At 39.5% G+C, this 18,775-nt stretch overlaps 1 protein-coding gene across 2 annotated transcripts in view; it reads right to left on the reverse strand.

Annotated features, from left to right (window-relative positions):
- arhgap15 (Rho GTPase activating protein 15) overlaps positions 1-18,775 on the reverse strand; it is a 731,418-nt gene that overhangs the window by 560,978 nt on the left and 151,665 nt on the right. For both annotated transcript variants that reach the window (XM_063048621.1, XM_063048622.1), the window contains exons 4-5: positions 11,206-11,274; positions 9,425-9,486 (exon numbers count right to left, since the gene is read on the reverse strand). In XM_063048621.1, coding sequence (XP_062904691.1) covers positions 9,425-9,486; positions 11,206-11,274 — 131 coding nt within the window. The remainder of the gene's footprint in view (positions 1-9,424; positions 9,487-11,205; positions 11,275-18,775) is intronic.

Consider the following 18,775-nt stretch of genomic DNA (forward strand, 5'->3'; position numbering starts at 1 on the left):
CTGATGCTCTGAAGTACAGTTTAAACTTTCCTACATCTGTTTGCTGAGAACTGCAAACAAGGCTTTCTCTGTGATCTGACTAATGATTTGTCCAAATCCAAAATGACTCCCTTGGTCTTGTATCCAATATTCTAAACATAACAAATTCTGTAAAGGAAACACTCTGCATTGAGATCTTCCCTTTATTTATATGCTTTGCATCCAACATCAGATCTTTGCCAATCGCATGATAGAGGAACATCATAGAGACACCATTGGCTGTTATCATAGAGACACCATTGGCTGTCATCATAGAGAAACCATTGGCTGTCATCATAGAGACACCATTGGCTGTCATCATAGAGACACCATTGGCTGTTATCATAGAGACACCATTGGCTGTCATCATAGAGACACCATTGGCTGTTATCATAGAGACACCATGGGCTGTCATCGGGAGCAGAAACAAACTGCTGGAGAAACATAGCTTATCAGGCATTTCAGGACAAGAATCTTCATCAGGCCCCTCCAACAGTTTGATTTTATTTTTTTGTCCAGCAAGATATTATACACTCTCAACATAGTGTTGACTTCCACTCACTGTTCTTTTCCTCCTGACTAAATTCCTCCAGACTGCCTTCCGCCTGTGTCCTCTATACTAAATCCTAATACACTAGCATCTTCAATGTTCTTACTCAGAAGTTGTGTTGCTCCCCAAAGAAAGAACAGTGCACTTCAATATCTTTCCCCTTTTGGATTTTCCCAGATCACATATCATCATCATGATTATGTGCTGTGCCGTATGACATGGCCATCGTGGTCAGTAAGCATGATAGTTCTTGGCAAATTTTCCTACAGAAGTGGTTTGCCATTACCTTCTTTTAGGCAGTGTCTTTACCAGACGGGTCACCTCAGCCATTATCAATACTCTTCAGAGATTGTCTGCCTGGTGTCAGTGATTGCATAACCAGAACTTGCGATGTGTACCAGCTGTTTATATGACCATCCACCTCCTGCTCCCATAGCTTCACATGACCCTGATTGAGGTGGAGGGGGCTAGGCGGGTGCTACACCTTGCCTAAGGGTGGCCTGCAGGCTAGCGTATGAAGGAGCTCCTTACACCTCCTTTGATGGAGACACATCTCCACTCCGCCACCCAAAATCACATGTACACAGTGTAGAAGAAGACATCTATAAAATACTTCCACAGCATCCATTAGATCCATACTAGCGATTGAAAAAAACCTGTCCAACTCCACTCCAATAAATGTTCACCATAAGGTGGTAACATTTTCTTAAGAACAGCAGGGTACATTCTCACATTCATCGGTTATAATCTATAAGAGCGAATTACTCTTCCTTTCTCGGAGCTGTGCAATTTTACTTCCATTTATTTTAAATGAATAAAAATCAGATCTATTCCATGAAGTCTGAGCAACTGAACCTGGCAGATTTCTACCCAGAGTAATATCAAGACCACTCACCTTGATTTTTGATTGTATCATTTGCAGCATCCTTTGAAACACTGTAACTTCTCAAAAAATCATGTAGACAGCATTTAATAGTTTTCCTTTCCTGATGTATTCCACAGATCCTTTAAATAATTCGGTTAACTTAAACATAGGATGCCTCATGGAATGATGGGTCAATTGCGTGAATTATGTAATTGGTTATGGCAATACTGAACAACTTCAACTGTTCTCTTCTGCACTTTGCTGACAATGATTTACTAGAGGTGTACCCATAGCTGAGCTAAAACAATAATTGCAAAAGGAAAAAAATAAAAACAAATGCTAAGCATCTGAAATAAATCAAGAGCATGTTGTATTTACTTTGCAGGTCAGATAGCATCTGTAGAAAGAGATGAAGAGTTTAATGTTAAAGCTGATGATCTTTCATCAAAGACAGTTCTGCTTGAATGTCATTGACCAGAAATATTAACTCTATTTCTCTCCTCAGATACTGCCTGACCTGCTAAGTATTCACAGCATGTTTAGTTTATTATTATGGATGTAAGCAAATACACTTATTTTTACAGGCAAGATATCCCATAGATTATTAGTCAATTTCTCAATTGTTACAATCATAGAACTGATCGTATTTCTCCAGGACAGACAAAACATATTCAGCCCATCTGCCTCCCTGGAAAAAGCTACTTTGTTAGTCCCAATTTCATTAGATTCTATCGCCTGATTCTTGTCCTACATTTCATTTTTCATTTCTCTCAATTACTTTCTTTTAATGATAATAATTTAGTTTGTTGCCACTGATCTTTCAGATTAAATGCTGATGAATAAATTCTCTCTGACACCATCCAAGGTTCTTGTGGGAATCTCATGGCAGAAGTTCATATAAAGAGGCTTTTGACTAGAACTTGTTGTGGAAAGGGTAGAAGGGATTGATTGACAAATTTCAGGGTAAAAATGGTTTACTATTATATTCTTCCAAAGAAAATATTCACCTCACCCCATCCAACTCAGCAACGTCCCAAGTACAGACAGATGCTGGAATAAATGGCGGAAATAGGAAAGTGTAATTTTATAGAATATACTGTATCATTTTGATATAATTATTCTCAATGTATAGGGAGTCCATAATCATTTCATATGTCAAAATCGTCACCTAAAAATAGAAATTACTTTCCTCTCTGGTATCCGTCCAGGATTTAATCTTGGCTGCCTTTCAGTTGACCTGAATTCTTCCAATCACAGGACTTGTTTTGCATAACAGGTCACTCCCATTTTGCATGAACTACCTGTAGCTTTGCTCAATTTTTTAGTGATCTTTTGCCAATTGCATTTGGCAACTTGAATGCATCCCCTGCTGGAGTACTGTAACTCTAAATTCTTAAAGGAGATAAGGAGGATTGAATCACCATTCAGAACTCAATGACAAATATTTCCATTTCCATTCCCTCTGAAATTAATTCATTATCTGGATTTGCCCTATTGTCTTACAAAGAAGACAAAGAATCTAGACCCATTTGCAATATTCTCGAATGTTTTTCTCAAATTAGGCTCATCTCTGTGTTACAAATTAAACTGGTCTTAATGTCTCAGTGTCATTTTTACTCATTTCAAACATCTTGCTTTAAAGACAGGAAGCCTCTGATTAATGAATATAGCTTTCATAAATGGAAAAAAGTTAATTGTTTATGTCAGCTCAGAGATAGCATTTTATTAAATGTGTGTAAGGACTGAGGAAATTAGATGAAAGAAGTTTGTAATATTACATTTTTAGCTCTTTGACAATGCAGAACAGACACTTGAGTGATGGACTAATTCACTAAGTTTTCTTTTAATTGATATCAGTGTTCTTGGACAGATTATCTGAAAAAAATAGGCAGCATAGAATAAGACCTCTGAATGAAACTCCATAGCAGCTATTCTGACAGTACTGCTAAGCACAACAGTTATTGAAAATGTTGCCAATGAAAAGAATTTAAGGCAACATTTTGAACAGCAGGAACTGATCTCCCTCATGACACCTGCAAGTGGTACAAGTGCTACACCTGCCCATTCTCCTCTTCCCTCACCACCAGTCAGGGCCGTGAGCAGTCTCTTCAGGTGAGGCAACCCTTCACCTGCATGTCTGTCAGGGTCACCTACTGTATCCAGTGCTTCTGGAGGGGCCTCCTCTATATCGGTACGACCCGATGTCAATTGGGTGATTATATTGTCTTTCCATCTGCAACTGGCAGGGTTTTAGAGTGGCCAGTCATTCCATTTATGTATTGAATTCTTCAGGCTTGTGTGGGGCACTGGAGACTATTGGGCTCTGAGATTTGTAGTGCATTTTGAATTTGTTTATTATTGTTTAATAGAAGTCATCAATTTTTTCGAGTTCCTTGTGCTTTTTCAAGCGATTCACTCTTTATAATGGGGTTTCCTGGTGCCTCCTGTTCAAGCTTGATAAGTTTATTTTGATAGGCTCAGGGATTCTATTTTACTTGTATAATTTAACTGGATGCCTGATTGGCACTAATCACAGGTTTCTGTTTTTGAGAATGTTACTTCTCGCGGTGTCACTCAGCCGAGCCACCTATGCTCTTCTGGAATTATTATGAATAAACTCCTGTTGCCATCTCTACATCACAGTCTGCATTTCTTCTGCACTTGGGTCTGATATTGTCAGCGCACACCATGACAAATTCCACTCCACATTTTCATTCCAACATATTGGCCATCGTTTCCTCTACTGCCACAACGAGGCCACTCTCAGGTTGGAGGAGCAATATCTTATATTCTATCTGAGTAGCCTCTAACCTGATGGTACGAACCCAACTTCTCTACCTACTGGTAATTTCTTTCCTCCTCCCTTTTCTCTTTTGATCCATTCCCCATTCTAACTCTCTCTAACCCTTTCCCTTCTCCTCGTTTGTGAATTACCTCCCTCTGGTGCCCCAAAACCGTCCCCTTCTCCCATGGTCCACTCTCCTCTCCTATCAGATTCTTTCTTCTTTACCTCTTCACCTTTGTTACCTATCATCTCCCTGCTTCTCACTTCATTCCCCCCCCCCACCCAACTACCTTCCCTCTCACCTGGCTTCACCTGTCACCTGCCAGCTTGTACTCCTTCCTCTCAACCCACCTTCTTATTCTGGCTTCTTCCCTCTTCCTTTCCAATCCTGAGGAAGGGTTTCAGCCCGAAACACTGACGGCTAATTCCTGACATTAGATTCTGCTTGACCTGCTGATTTCCTCCAACATTTTATGTGTGTTTCTCTGGATTTCCGGCATCTGTAGAATCTCCTGTATATTTAATTGCAGTTAGGCCAATAGCTTAGGAAAGCAATGGACCGGTTCATGCAAATATAGGTTTAGCTAAGAGTCATCAATTGTGAAATAATTGTTAGCAAGGAGGATATCAAAATATTCAGTAATAAAATCTAATATGTCATATTTTAAAATTACTTGTCTGAAATGTTTTATAGCCCAGCAGCAAGTATTCCAGCCCAATTTACACACATGCTCTACTCATACCAAAGAAACTTGGCCAAGAATTAGAACAGGCATTTTAATAATATCTAGACTGAAAGAAGTGGAATTAGCTTCATTAAAGTATGACAACGCTTGCCATTTTGAGATCTAATTCTTAGCTTCCACTCAGTTATTTTACAATATTTTTAGAGACATCAGAACCTGAAAAATTAGTGAGACAGTGTATATACCGGATTACATATTATTCACACATTAACCTGCACCATATATCGATTGGGGCAGGACAATATCCTCCAGGAATTCATTAGAGATGTTCATGCTCTTTATCCTTCTAAATTTCAGTCTTACTACTTTGCAGAATATATATATATATATATCTCGATTATTAAAGAAGGATATTGTGTAAGCTTATTAGGTCAATTAAATTCCACTGTCACAGCCTGTCAATATACCTCAAATATTAAAGTAGGATATAGCATAAGCCTATTAGGTCAATTAACTCTCCCTATCACAGCCTGTCTCCTGATTGTACATTAGCCAAGTGATGTGAAATTTCTTCCTGCAGGTAATCTCACATCAGTGAGGTTTCATACTCATTGCAATATAAATTTGATTTTTAATGCTTTTAGATTTTGTGTTAATCTTGGTACAGTATGCACATCCCTTTCTTGTCATAAGGAAAAGTGCAGCCTGCATCTCAGTGTAACATTCAGAGAAAGTTTCAGAGCTTTTCAGAGAATGGTGAAACTGTGATCTTTTTTCAGGAAGCTTGGGGCTATACCAAAACTGTACCTCCAGTGTCTATAACTGTAGGAGGTTGCATTCTTCTGTTAATATAACTAAAATGAAACTTGCTGGAAATAGCTGTTGGAATAATTGTGTATGAAGACAAGCACCCTGTGAGGAATTGTTACTACTCCTTAATTCACAACATGCTAAAACAAATGTGTTCCTTCGGGTGGACCTGATAAACATGAAGGGATTCTAAAACATATTTTAGACCACTCAAATCCGTTGTCAGTTTTAGGCTAATTTGTCTGAAGAATGACTCAATTCAATAACACGCATTACATGGTTTAGATGTCCTTATGGGTGCATGGCAATATTCAAAATCAGCTCTCATTGTGTGCATTTTGAGCCCGTAGCATAGAACAAAACAATCCACTTCTAACACTAAAGTTGCTTCATGATGAGATGTATAGAAATTTACCAATAAACTCATTATTATTCCACTCAAAATTGTCTCTGTAAGATCCAAGAACAAACTGCACACTGTGTTGTTCAGTGTTGACCATGGATATTGCATCCTAACTGACTCGATATACAAAGCCAGGGCAGTACAATATGGAGAGCAATCTGTTGCCCATGTAGCAAGCTCCCAGTCTCCATGCATCTGATGAACCCAAAGGAGTAGCAAAGACCGATACAGTTTGGCCAAAGTAGAACCAAACCAGTCTAGATGTCTGTCGATACAAAGCAAGACTATAAGAAATAGAAGCAGAAGTGTGCTTTTTTGACCGTTTGTAACTGACTTGTTCTTCAACAGGATCAGTGCTAACCTACTACTGCCACTTTTCTGCAAACAATTCATCTTCACGGATTCTCACAACATCTAAAAGTCAATTGACTTCTGTCTTGAATTAACTCAACAAATGAGTATTTATAGATTTCTATAAACATATATCTATAAATTTGCCAACAACTCAACTATTGTTGGCAGCTTTTCAGATAGTGAGGAGGAGGCTTACAAGAGTGAGATAGATCAGGTGGTTGAATGGTGTTTCAGCAGCAACCTTGCACTCATTGTCAGTAAGACCAAGGAATTAATTATGGATTTCAGGAAGAGTAAATTAAGGGAACACACACCAGTCCTCTTTGAGAGTCAGAAGTGGAAGGGGTGAACAGTTTTAAGTTCTTGCATATTAACCTCTCTGAAGATCTATCCTAGGGCCAACATATTGATGCAATTACAGAAGGCTCAACAATAGCGACATTTTATTATGAGTTTGAGGAGAATTGGTATATTATATCACCAAAGACACTCACAGATTTCTACAGATGTACTGTGGTAAGCATTCTAACTAGTTGCATCACTGTCTGACATGGAGGGGCCACTGCACAGCATTGGAAAAAGCTGCAGAAAGCTGTTAACTCTGCCAGCTCCATCATGGGCAGTAGCCTCCCCAGTATCCAGGACACATTCAAAACGCAATGCCTCAAAAGGTCAGCATCCATCATTAAGGACCACCATCACCCAGGACACACCCTCTTCTCATTGCTATCATCAAATAAGGGGTGAAGGAGTCTGAAGACACACACTTAGTGTTTCAGGAACAGCTTCTTCCCCTCCACTGTCAGATTTCTGAATGGACAATGAACCCATGAGCACTTCCTCAGTAATTTTCTCTCTTTTGACACTGCTTATTTAATTTATATTTTATATATACTTCTTTTTGTAAATTATAGTATTTTTATAATTACGTATTGCAAAATATTGCTGCAGCAAAACAATAAATTTCATGACATGCTGATGACATTGGGGAGTCCTCGTACAGGATACCCTTAAAGTTAACCTCCATGTTGAGTCAGTAGTGAAGAAGGCGAATGCAATGTTGGCATTCATTTCTAGAGGAATAGAGTATAGGAGCAGGGATGTGATGTTGAGTCTCTATAAGGCACTGGTGAGACCTCATTTGGAGTACTGTGGGCAGTTTTGTTCTCCTTATTTAAGAAAGGATGCGCTGACATTGGAGAGGGTACAGAGAAGATTCACTAGAATGATTCCGGGAATGAGAGGGTCAACATATGAGGAACGTTTGTCCGCTCTTGGACTGTATTCCTTGGAGTTTAGAAGAATGAGGGGAGACCTCATAGAAACATTTCGAATGTTAAAAGGCATGGACAGAGTGGATGTGGCAAAGTTGTTTCCCATGATGGGGGAGTCTAGTACGAGAGGGCAAGACTTAAGGATTGAAGGGCGCCCTTTCAGAACAGAAATGCAAAGAAATTTTTTCAGTCAGAGGGTGGTGAATCTATGGAATTTGTTGCCACGGGCAGCAGTGGAGGCCAAGTCATTGGGTATATTTAAGGCAGAGATTGATAGGTATCTGAGTAGCCAGGGCATCAAAGGTTATGGTGAGAAGGCAGGGGAGTGGGACTAAATAGGATAAAATGGATCAGCTCATGATAAAATGGTGGAGCAGACTCGATGGGCCGAATGGCCTACTTCTGCTCCTTTGCTTATGGTCTTATATTAGACTTGATTGTGATTCTCATTCTGAGCCTCTATGCCCTCTCAGGTGCAAAACTCCAAATGTTTAATACAAATGAATATTTCAGATGAAATTTCTGTTCATCTCTCACAAAATGGCCAGCTATTTATTTAGAAACTATAGATCTTTTGAACTGACCATCACAAGTGGGGAAACACCATCCCTGTATCCACCCTCTCAAGCCCAGTGATGATTATTGTAATTTTCAATGAGATGGATTCATATTCCTCTAAATTAAAATGAGGACCATTCTGCTCAAACCCCTCACACAGGATAAACCAGTTATGACATGAGTTCATGTGGTGAACCTTTACTACATTTCCCCTATGTCTCCAAAGGTATGGGAGCTGTTTCACCTAGCCTTGTGTAATTGGAACAAGGCATCACTCTCTTTCATGCAAATCTGCTTATAATGAGAGTTTTTCTAACTAGTCCTGATGCAGGGTTTCAATCCAAAAAGAGTGATAATCCCTTTCTCCTCTACAGATGGCACTCAAGACATTGGGTGCCTCAAGCAGATTGTGGCTCCAGATTTCAGCATCTTCAGAAATGTGTCTCCTTCCTAGCTTGCTCCTCTTGCATGTTAACTTTCAGTGATTTATTTAATACAAGAACACCTAGTTCTCTGTCTAAACACTAACAAATCTCAACTCCTACCACTTAAACGGTATTTCTGTTTTTCTACTAAAGTGTCTGACTGCACATTGTATTCCATTTGCCATATCCTTGCTTACTTGCTTAAACTGTCTGCATCATTTTCTCCATCTTCATCACAATCTACACCGTCACCCCTTATCATCAAGAAAGTTGGATATATTACACTGGATCCCTCATGCAATCATTTATAAACATTATGCTCAGCTGGGGCCTCAGCACCAAATCTTGTAATATCCCAACTTGAAAATGTCTTGTTAATTTCTATTCTCTGTTTCCTGGCCACTGAGCAATCCTTATCCTATGCTAATATATTACCACTAACACCATGCACTCTAATTTTGTTGAACAATCTCATATGACATTTCATCAAAGAACAACTGAAAGCCCAACTACTTCACTAATGGGTTTATCCTTATCTATTCTACTTGCAATTTCAAAGAACTCCAGTGATTTGCTGAACGTAATTTTGCTCTCATGAGTCCACTATTTCTACCCAGTGTCCTCTACAACTTATTCAATAATGGATTCCAAAAATGTCTCCAGTTAGGGCAAAGACCAAATGCTGTTCAAACATACCTCAGTTTCTTGCCTCCCTCTGTGATCTTTGCTTTGTTCAAATAGCCATTTTTCTTCAGTGACTGTAAACAATGAAATTAACAAAGATACATGTAGATTAAAAAGGGTCACGTAAAAATAAATTAACTTTATTGTACAAGAGTTATAAAAGTTGCTTTTACATATACAAGGCCATTGACTTGGCAAGGTGTAATGATTTCTATACATTTCTACATTTAATGCAGCGAACAAAATTTCTTTCCTAACCATTGAAGATAATGAATATGGCTCTGAACTGGTTCCAATAATGACAATCATTATATGATTTTAAAAAATTTATAAAACACATGATCTATCAATGTACTGAAGGTAATCCGTGCTATTACCATTGTCATCTCACAGTTGAGACATTAAGCCAAGACCCACCCATGTTCTTGGGAGGCATAAGTAATCCTCTTATCTAATTCTTTCTAACAATAAAGAAGGGACAGGAAGGCTCTACAATGGGTAGTCCAAACTGCCCAATGCATCGCTGGCATCAACCGAGTTGCTGTCAGGAACATGCTGTATATACAGAAAGGTGACAGAAAAGGGCCAGTAACATCATGAAGAATCCCACCCACTCTGCTCATGGGCTGTTTGTCCCACTCTCATCAGGGAGAAGGCTACACAGCATCCACATCAGGACCACCAGACTCAAAAACAGTTATTTTCCCCAAGCAGTAAGACTGATCAACACCTCCACCCACAAACTCCACCACTACTTAATTATTTCCTATGAATCACTTTATGTACAGCCTAGCATCACTCATAAACATACAATCAATCCATGTATATGAGCTACCTTACATGCTTAGATTTATGTTTTTTTTTTATTATTATTGCATTCCCTATCTTTGAGTTCTTTCTTGTGCTGTATCAGATCTGGAGTAACAATTAGTTTGTTCTCCTAACACTTGTGTACTAGAAATGACATTAAACAATCTTGAATCTTGAGTACAGTAAGCGATTCATTGGCAATGTATCTGCTTTCAATTATGTGAATCACTTCAGGGAGAAATAAGATAGAACTGAGGTACCCTGAAAGCAGCTGTACCCACAGGTATGCTAAACATAACAGTAGCATGCTGTAGTTGATTAGTTTTGGCATGCTGGTGTTGATTGCTGCCTTTTTTAACTGGAACGGAATATTCAAGCAAATGAAAACAATGAGGCAATCATTTGAAGACAGGATAGGAAGTGTCATTTAGAGGGCAGCAGTGTGTGTTGAGGCATCAGAAAGTCTTTAATTGGGGATATGAAGGAGAGACTCCAATCTGGTCACCTCGGGTAAGCTTCTGTACTTGTTTTTTAAAGTTAATCATCTCCACAAAGTCAACTTTGTGTCACTGCCTGTATCTTTTATGAGATCAACCAGTTAAAAAACAACCCCTGGAGAGCATGATTACATTTAACTTTGAAAGACCATTTCCCATAGTAATCAAATTGACAAGGAGCCTTGTCACTTGCAATGTGCTGGTGGTTTATTGAGGTCAGCAGCTTTTCATGACCAAGTTCCAACTAGAAGAAACTCATTCTTGAACAATGTTGACAGCATGATTAGTGTGTATTATACTCTACTTACTTCCAGACATGAGAAATATATCTCTCTCCAGAAAAATGCACTTACACATGCCAACACAAGTTACAGTCCTTCAATTCATTTCTTTAATGAGTACCAGCCTCTTGTTTGCCCATATGTGGAAGGAAATACAGTCAGTTAGAAGACATATAAGGTAACTTTTCCTATACAGAACACTTACAGACTGATCCACCATTCCAGTAATGTCTGAAAGGTTGTGCTGTGAATGATTTCGCCTGTGGCGAGATATCTACAAGGCAAAACCAAAAAAAAATTGCATTAATATAAGGCTTCAATGTACTTTTTTAGGAATATTATTGCCAATATTTATTTCTCAATTCCTTAACTTTACAACAAAAGTAATTAAGTTTAAAGAAGACCAAACAAAATTTATTTAGAGAAGGAGTTCCTAACCTTTTTTATACCATGGACCAATACCATTAAGCAGGTTGGGAATCCCTGATTTAGAGCTCAGTGGACACTAAAATAGGTTGCATAATATTTCTGTCATAACTTGAAACAATATCAAATTTAAATAATGTAAATAAGTCAGTGGTGATCGATGCACAAATTTATGAGTGTGGTTCAAGAGAATCCTTTGAGCTATGCAAAGAAAACTACCACAGTATTTTCAGAATCAGAATCAGGTTTAATTTGATTTTCTTTTATGAGATTAAATTTGTTGCTTGTTGTTTTACAGCAGCGTTACAGCGCAAAAGCATAAAATTACTATAAATTACAAAATACATAATATAAACAATAAGATAGAATTCATGGATCATTCAGAAATCTGATGGTGGATGGGAAGATGTTGCTCTAAATTGACTGTTGGTCTTCTGACTCCTGTATCTGCTCCCTGATGGTGGTAATGAGAAGAGGGCATGTTTCAGATGGTAATAGTACCTAGGTCCATGAGCTCTTGCTAAAGCTGGTGACGGATGAGGCATATTCATTCTGACCCAATTACCACATAAATGGGAGACATTTCCATTTTAAAAGAGGTTAGCCAGAATGTTTCCTCGATCAGAGAGCATTGTCGATAAGGAGAGTTTGGATAAACTTGGATTGTTTTTTTTTTCTGGATGATTGAAGGCTGAGGGAGAACCTGATAGAAGTGTATAAAATTATGAATTAAGTAGATAGGCTTGATAGTTTACACCTCCCCCCCCCCCACCCCTAGTAGGGAAATATCAAATACTTCAGGGCATAATGAGAAAGGTAAAAAGTTTTGCAAGGAAGCTTTCTCTTTGCACAGAGAGCACTTGGTGCCTATAACATGCTGCCAGAGGAGGTGGTGGATGCAGCCATGAAGCAATATCTAAGGAGTAATTAGGCAGACACTTTAAATGAAGAATAGACTATTGTGTACCATGTGCAGGCAGATGGCATTAATTAGATTGGCATTGTTGTTGATGTAGACATGTTGGGCAGTGGAATCTGTTCCTGTGCTGTACCATGCTATGTTTTACAAACATTTTATCCTGTGATGTGTATGTACTCTGTTTCTAAAATTATATTCAATTCATTGTCCTGTGTTAAATAATTAGAACATACATTCAAATCCTAATGCAAATATGTGGATTATGCGTTTCAGGTATAGAAGTGGAATTCCCATTGAACATAAAAAAAGCTGGAAATACATTGGTATAATAATGTTCAAGAGTTAATAAATGAAAGGAAAACATTAACAACTAGTAACAAAACTGTTGCAGAATTTACAGGCAGAGGAATGACATACGTGTTCCTGTTAATTTTATGAATGAGTTATAGAAGAAAGTACAAATGTATCATCTCATAACAAAGATTTGTGGACTCAAAACTCAATTAGATTCTACATAAAATATTTTTTGCCATTTTGGTGACTTGAAATAAAATTTTATTTTATTGCCATGTTCCATGTGGTCAAGCAATAACAGCAAGCTTCAATTAAATACTTGATTACAGTCATACACCAGGACTATATGCCAGTATTTGAACAAGAAATGTATGCTTGGAGTAAACCGAGCAAAATGCATTTTGTCTTTAAGCAAAATGTGTTACCTTTATCTTTCCTTTGCACGAGTCTAAGTGCATACTCTGCCATGAATTACCCATGTAAAGGAGTGGAAATAGACTTATTCGCTTAATAGCTCGGTTCAGTACTGTGCAATATGGACTGTGGTAACACTTGAAAGATTCTTCAAGAGCATTTCACAACCACTGACCTTCACCATGTCAAAGGACAAAAGATAAAACTGCTACCACCTGTTGGCACTCCTCTAAGGCTACATCCACACTAGACCGGATAAATCCGTAACCAAAGCTTTTTTTCTTCGTTTTGACCCTCTGTCCACACTGAAACGACGTTTTCCTCCCTCGAAAACTGAGCTTTTCTACAACACCCTCCAGAGTGTGTAAATTTCAAAACGCCGATTGGGCAGAGTAGTGTGGACAGTGTAACCAGAGATTTCTAAAAACGCCGTCATGATGTGCTGGAACAGATGGTGGCGGCAGCGTGGTATTTCATTGCAACAGCAGTCAGTCTGCAGACCTGAATGTGGATTGTAAATTGAATTTAAAATGCAGCTCTGAACAATGGACTTCCAGGAGCTATATTTTGTAAACAAAGAAACGCACCATTTAACCTCTGATGCCTGCATATGCATGAATGTGGCCCAGAGGCCGCGGGAATTAACATTCATTTTGGTTGTCTGGAGTGTGAATGTGAAGATGGTGTTTGAAAATTATATGTACAGTCTGCCGTCCTTATCCATGAGTTCCGCATGCGCAAATTCAACCAACTGCGACTCGGGAAAACCCTGAAGTTCTCTCTCCAGCACTCGTAGTTTGAGCATTGTTTGTCTCACGTCTTATTCATTCACTACTTTGTTTCTGTGAAAAAAATGGCTCCTAAAAAGCAATTACGTGGTCAAAGCAATTCCTCAAAGGCTAGGAGTAGATCTTTTGAAAAGTGGCATGTAGCATTCCAAAGTGGGCCGTAAGGTCGGTCAGAACAAATCGAGCATTCGCACAATAAAGCAGAAAGAAGCTGAAATTCGTGGAAGTGTTAGTTAGGATGGCTGGCTGGCTATGTAAAGCACTACAGCCTCAAGAACTCAAAGATCATGGGAGAATCGGGATCGGCTGATGCCAAGGCGGCATTAGCATTCCCAGAGGATCTACGATGGTTGCGTCTGTACTGAACATGCCAGACTTTTTTTTCTTGTCATTATTCCCTAAACAATACAGTATAACAACTATTTACATAGAAGTTACATTGTATTAGGTATTATAAGTCAACGGAACAGAAACACTGTGGGCGGTGGGTCTTGTGCTGCCCTGGGTCCTAAAGTCCACCAGCACTGAGACAGGTTAAATAAGGGAGTTGAGCATCCGCATTTTTTGGTATCCGTGGGGGGTCTCGGAACCAACCCTCGTGGATCAGGAGGGCCGACTATAATTCAAAGGCAGCATTGTAGATACATTGTAACTATAGTATTATCATCCTGTTACCTTTGATCTTTAGCACATAAAAATATCATGTAATAGTGGGTTAAGCAGGCTCTTCATCCAAGAATGTCTTGAATATGATGCCTGCTGCTCATTTTGAAGAATAAAGACTTCTGTATCAGTGTCTCTGTGGTGAGCTTGTTCACAGTCATAACAGGCTGAATGAATTTAATTTATTTAACATGAATTTGAAGTAATCATAGCAATGGTTTAAGGAAAAGATCTGAGTGCTCCTTACATTGAGTGTTGAATATATTAGCATCAGATACTTAATGATGAATTAATTAGATCAGAGGTTCCTATGCATCTGTGTACGATGTGATTAAGTCCCAGAGGGGTGAAATCAATGGATGTGCATCGTGCCAATTTGGGCTGGAGGATTCTGATCTTGTGTAAGAGATTACACATGCTCAAGTGTAAATATGAAAGGGTATATGTCGTAAATCATATATTTTAAGATTTTTTGCAGTATTTCAGTTGATGATAATCAGGTAATGCTGAGAGCTGTCCAAAAATACAGTGGATTTTGGTTAATTCGGCCATCGGCTTCTTGGGGCAGCCATTTACTGTATATGGGACTTTTAAAGAATAAATAAACAGAGAGAATAGTCAGGATTCCCTTATTTATTTGGGACACAATGCCATTTAACTGGGGCAGGATACTGTTGCCGAACAAATTCTAACTGGCATCAGTTGTGCGAACTTGCATGGCCATTAGACGCTATACTGTGTTTAGCGTGATCAGTTTTAAAATAGTATCAGTAGCACATATTTGTGTTCAAAAAGCAATGATTTTTCTCACTGATAGTTGGTGAGAAATAAGCAGTATGAAAATTCAGAGCTGTTTTGCTCACCAGGGTTTCAAGAGTTCAGGCTCAGAGATGCCTGAAATGGCTGTGAGCGAAAATAAAATGATTTCCGTACCAAGTTAAGATTCACGTCAATCAGAAGTGGAGAGGCTAAGCTATTTCAAGTTCCTGGGCATCAATAAATCTGAGGATCTTACCTGGTCCTAACATATCAATGCAGCTATAAAGAAGGCAAGAAAGCGGTTATATTTTATGAGAAATTTGAGGAGATTTAGTTTGTCACCTAAAGCACTTGAAAACTTCTACAGATGTACCGTGGAGAGCATTCTGACAGGCTGCATCACCATCTGGTATGCGCAGGGGGTGGGGGGACGGTGGGAGTCTACTCCACAGGATAGAAAGCAGCTACAGAAAGTTGTAAAATTAGTCAGCTCCATCATAGGTACTAGCCTCCATATTATCCAAGGCATCGTTAGGGAGGAGTGCTTCAAAAAGGTGGTGTCTATTATTAAGGATCCCCATCACCCAGGACATGCCCTCATCTTATTGTTACCATCAGGAAGGATGTACAGAAGAGTGAAGGCACACACTCAGTGATTCCAGAACAGCTTCTTCCCCTCTGCCATCAGATTTCTAAATGGACATTGAACCCATGAATACTACCTCACTTTTTTTAATTATTTCTGTTTTTTTTTTGCACTGCTATTTCTAATATAACTCTTTAATCTACAAATAGTTACTGTAATTCTTTTTTCTATATTTATCATGTATTGCATTATACTGCTGCCACTAAGTTAATAAATACCAGGTGTCCCCCGCTTTTCGAACATTCGCTTTACGAAACCTTACTGTTACGAAAGACCTACATTAGTAACCTGTTTTCACTGTTACAAAAAAGCAGCGTGCGAAAAAAAAACAGCACGTGATAAAAGGCAGCACACGCCCTGAGCAGTCGCTCTCCCCCAGATTTGGAACAGCATTCTCACCGGCATTGCTTAAATACGTGCCTGTGAGCAGCTGTTAGCAAGGTGAATTCTAAGGTATCGGAAAAGCCTAAAGGAGCTCGTAAGGGTGTTGCACTTAGCATAAAATTAGACATAATTAGGCATTTCAATCATGCTAAACGAAGTAAGGACAAAGTGAGTTTGACTTGTGGAAGTTGACGAAGATGATGTTGAAGAGGTTTTGGCATCCCATGACCAAGAACTGACAGATGAAGAGCTGATGCAATTGAAAGAGGAAAGGATAACAATCGAAAACGAATGCAGGAGCGAACGGACTGAAACTGAAGTCGTCCAGGAACTGAATGTGAAGCAACTGCATGAGATTTTAACTGCAATGATAAAGTATGACTTTAATTTTGAAAGGGTACGTCGGTTTAGGGCATATTTGCAAGATGGTTTACAAAGAACTGTATGATAGAAAAATGCGCGAGGCTAGTAGTCAAGCATACTGTTGTTTTTCAAGCCTTCCACATCAGCCACAGCAGACGACGAAACTCGACCTTTGACGTTGAGGTAGGCAGATTTAGGAGAAGATTACCTGCCTGCCTTGATCGACGATGAGATGACACCTCAGTGTCCCACCACCCCAGTGGTCCCAACCTCCGGGCTGCGGACAGATATCGATTCGCGGAGAATGCAGCAGTAGCCGGGATGCACCCAGCGCATCTTTAAGAAAAAAGCCGAAATAAACAAGCTAATTAATTAGGTGCTGCCCGGCACGTAAATGTCAGCCCAGATCAGAGGCGATTGCTGATTGCGTTGTCTCTGATCTGGGCCAACATTTACGAGCCGGGCAGCACCTAATTAATTAGCTTGTTTATTTCGGCTTTTTTCTTAAAGATGTGCTGGATGTGTCCCGGCTACCGCTGTACCCCTGCATTCTTCACGGATCGGTATTGGTTCGCTGCCTGGAGGGTGGGGGCCACTGCACCACCCCAACCTCCAACAACTCAGCCTAACACACCACCATCAGTGTGCTTGGCGCTGTTCCAATTCTGGTAAGTGATAGTACACTGTACATACATTATTTCTACTTTATATATGCTGTGTATTTTTATGTGTTATTTGGTATGATCTGGCAGCTTTATAGTTTAAATGTTATTGGAGAGTTGTTGAGCTGTGTTTTTGCCGAGAGCACCTGTGTGAGATTTTCGCTATGGAGAACAGTGCAGGCAATCGTTGTAGAGAAGTATTTCTAATTTATACAGGCTGTGTATTTATCGTATCATTCCTGCTTTTACTACATGTTAATATTATTTTAGGTTTTATATGTTATTTGGCATGATTTCGTAGGTTATTTTTGGGCCTGCGAACGCTCACAAATTTTTCCCATATAAATAAATGGTAATTGCTTCATTGCTTTACGACATTCCGGCTTACGGACCGTTTCATAGGAATGCTCTACCTTCAGATGGCGGGGGAAACCTGTATCATGACATATGCCAATGATGATCGCTCCTTACGCGACTCCCTTGTCCATTCGTACCCCCCATCCCTCCCCACCAATCTCCCTCCTGGCACTTATCTTTGTAAGCGGATCAAATGCTACACATGCCCTTACACTTCCTCCCTTACCACCATTCAGGGCCCCAGACAGTCCTTCCAGGTGAGGCGACACTTCACCTGTGAGTCGGCTGGGTGATATACTGTGTCCGGTGTTCCCGATGTGGCCTTCTATATATTGGCGAGACCCGACGCAGACTGGGAGATCGTTTCGCTGAACACCTACGCTCTGTCTGCCAGAGAAAGCAGGATCTCCCAGTGGCCACACATTTTAATTCCACGTCCCATTCCCATTCTGATATGTCTATCCACTGCCTCCTCTACTGTAAAGATGAAGCCACACTCAGGTTGGAGGAACAACACCTTTTATTCTGTCTGGGTAGCCTCCAACCTGATGGCATGAACATTGACTTCCCAAACTTCCGCTAATGCTTCACCTTCCCCTTGTACCCCATCCATTATTTATCTGCACCATTATGACATGAGTGTAAGCTGGCAGTCCAGACAGATATTGTCACTTAGTATATCAAATATGGTCACAGGTACAGGCAATCAGTAGTTTTTGTGTTTTTTTATGATACTTATATATGCAGGGAACATTAGTTTTGGGTGCCTGGCTCTCTGTCATCAAAAAGTTTTAAAATATTTGTGTTAATTAGTTTCTCCCAAAAGGGGTTTGAACCTTCAGGGATGTTTTATCAATTACAACGTGCCTCCAGTGCGTACCTCAAAGGAACCATTTGTCAACCCAAAGTATTGAAGTAAATATGTCATTGTAACAATTCAAATTGTATTGAATCAGCTACTGTTACCTTTGATCGTAAGGATATAAAAATATGATATACCTTTATGTTTGTGAGCCTCCACCACAAGTCTCTCCAGTATGGTGCCTGCTTGTTGTGCTGAGTAAAGACTTGTATAACACCAGCTTCTGTGTCTCTCCAGT

The sequence above is a fragment of the Mobula hypostoma genome, chromosome 5 (genome assembly GCF_963921235.1).
Source record: "Mobula hypostoma chromosome 5, sMobHyp1.1, whole genome shotgun sequence".
Taxonomy (NCBI): domain Eukaryota; kingdom Metazoa; phylum Chordata; class Chondrichthyes; order Myliobatiformes; family Myliobatidae; genus Mobula; species Mobula hypostoma.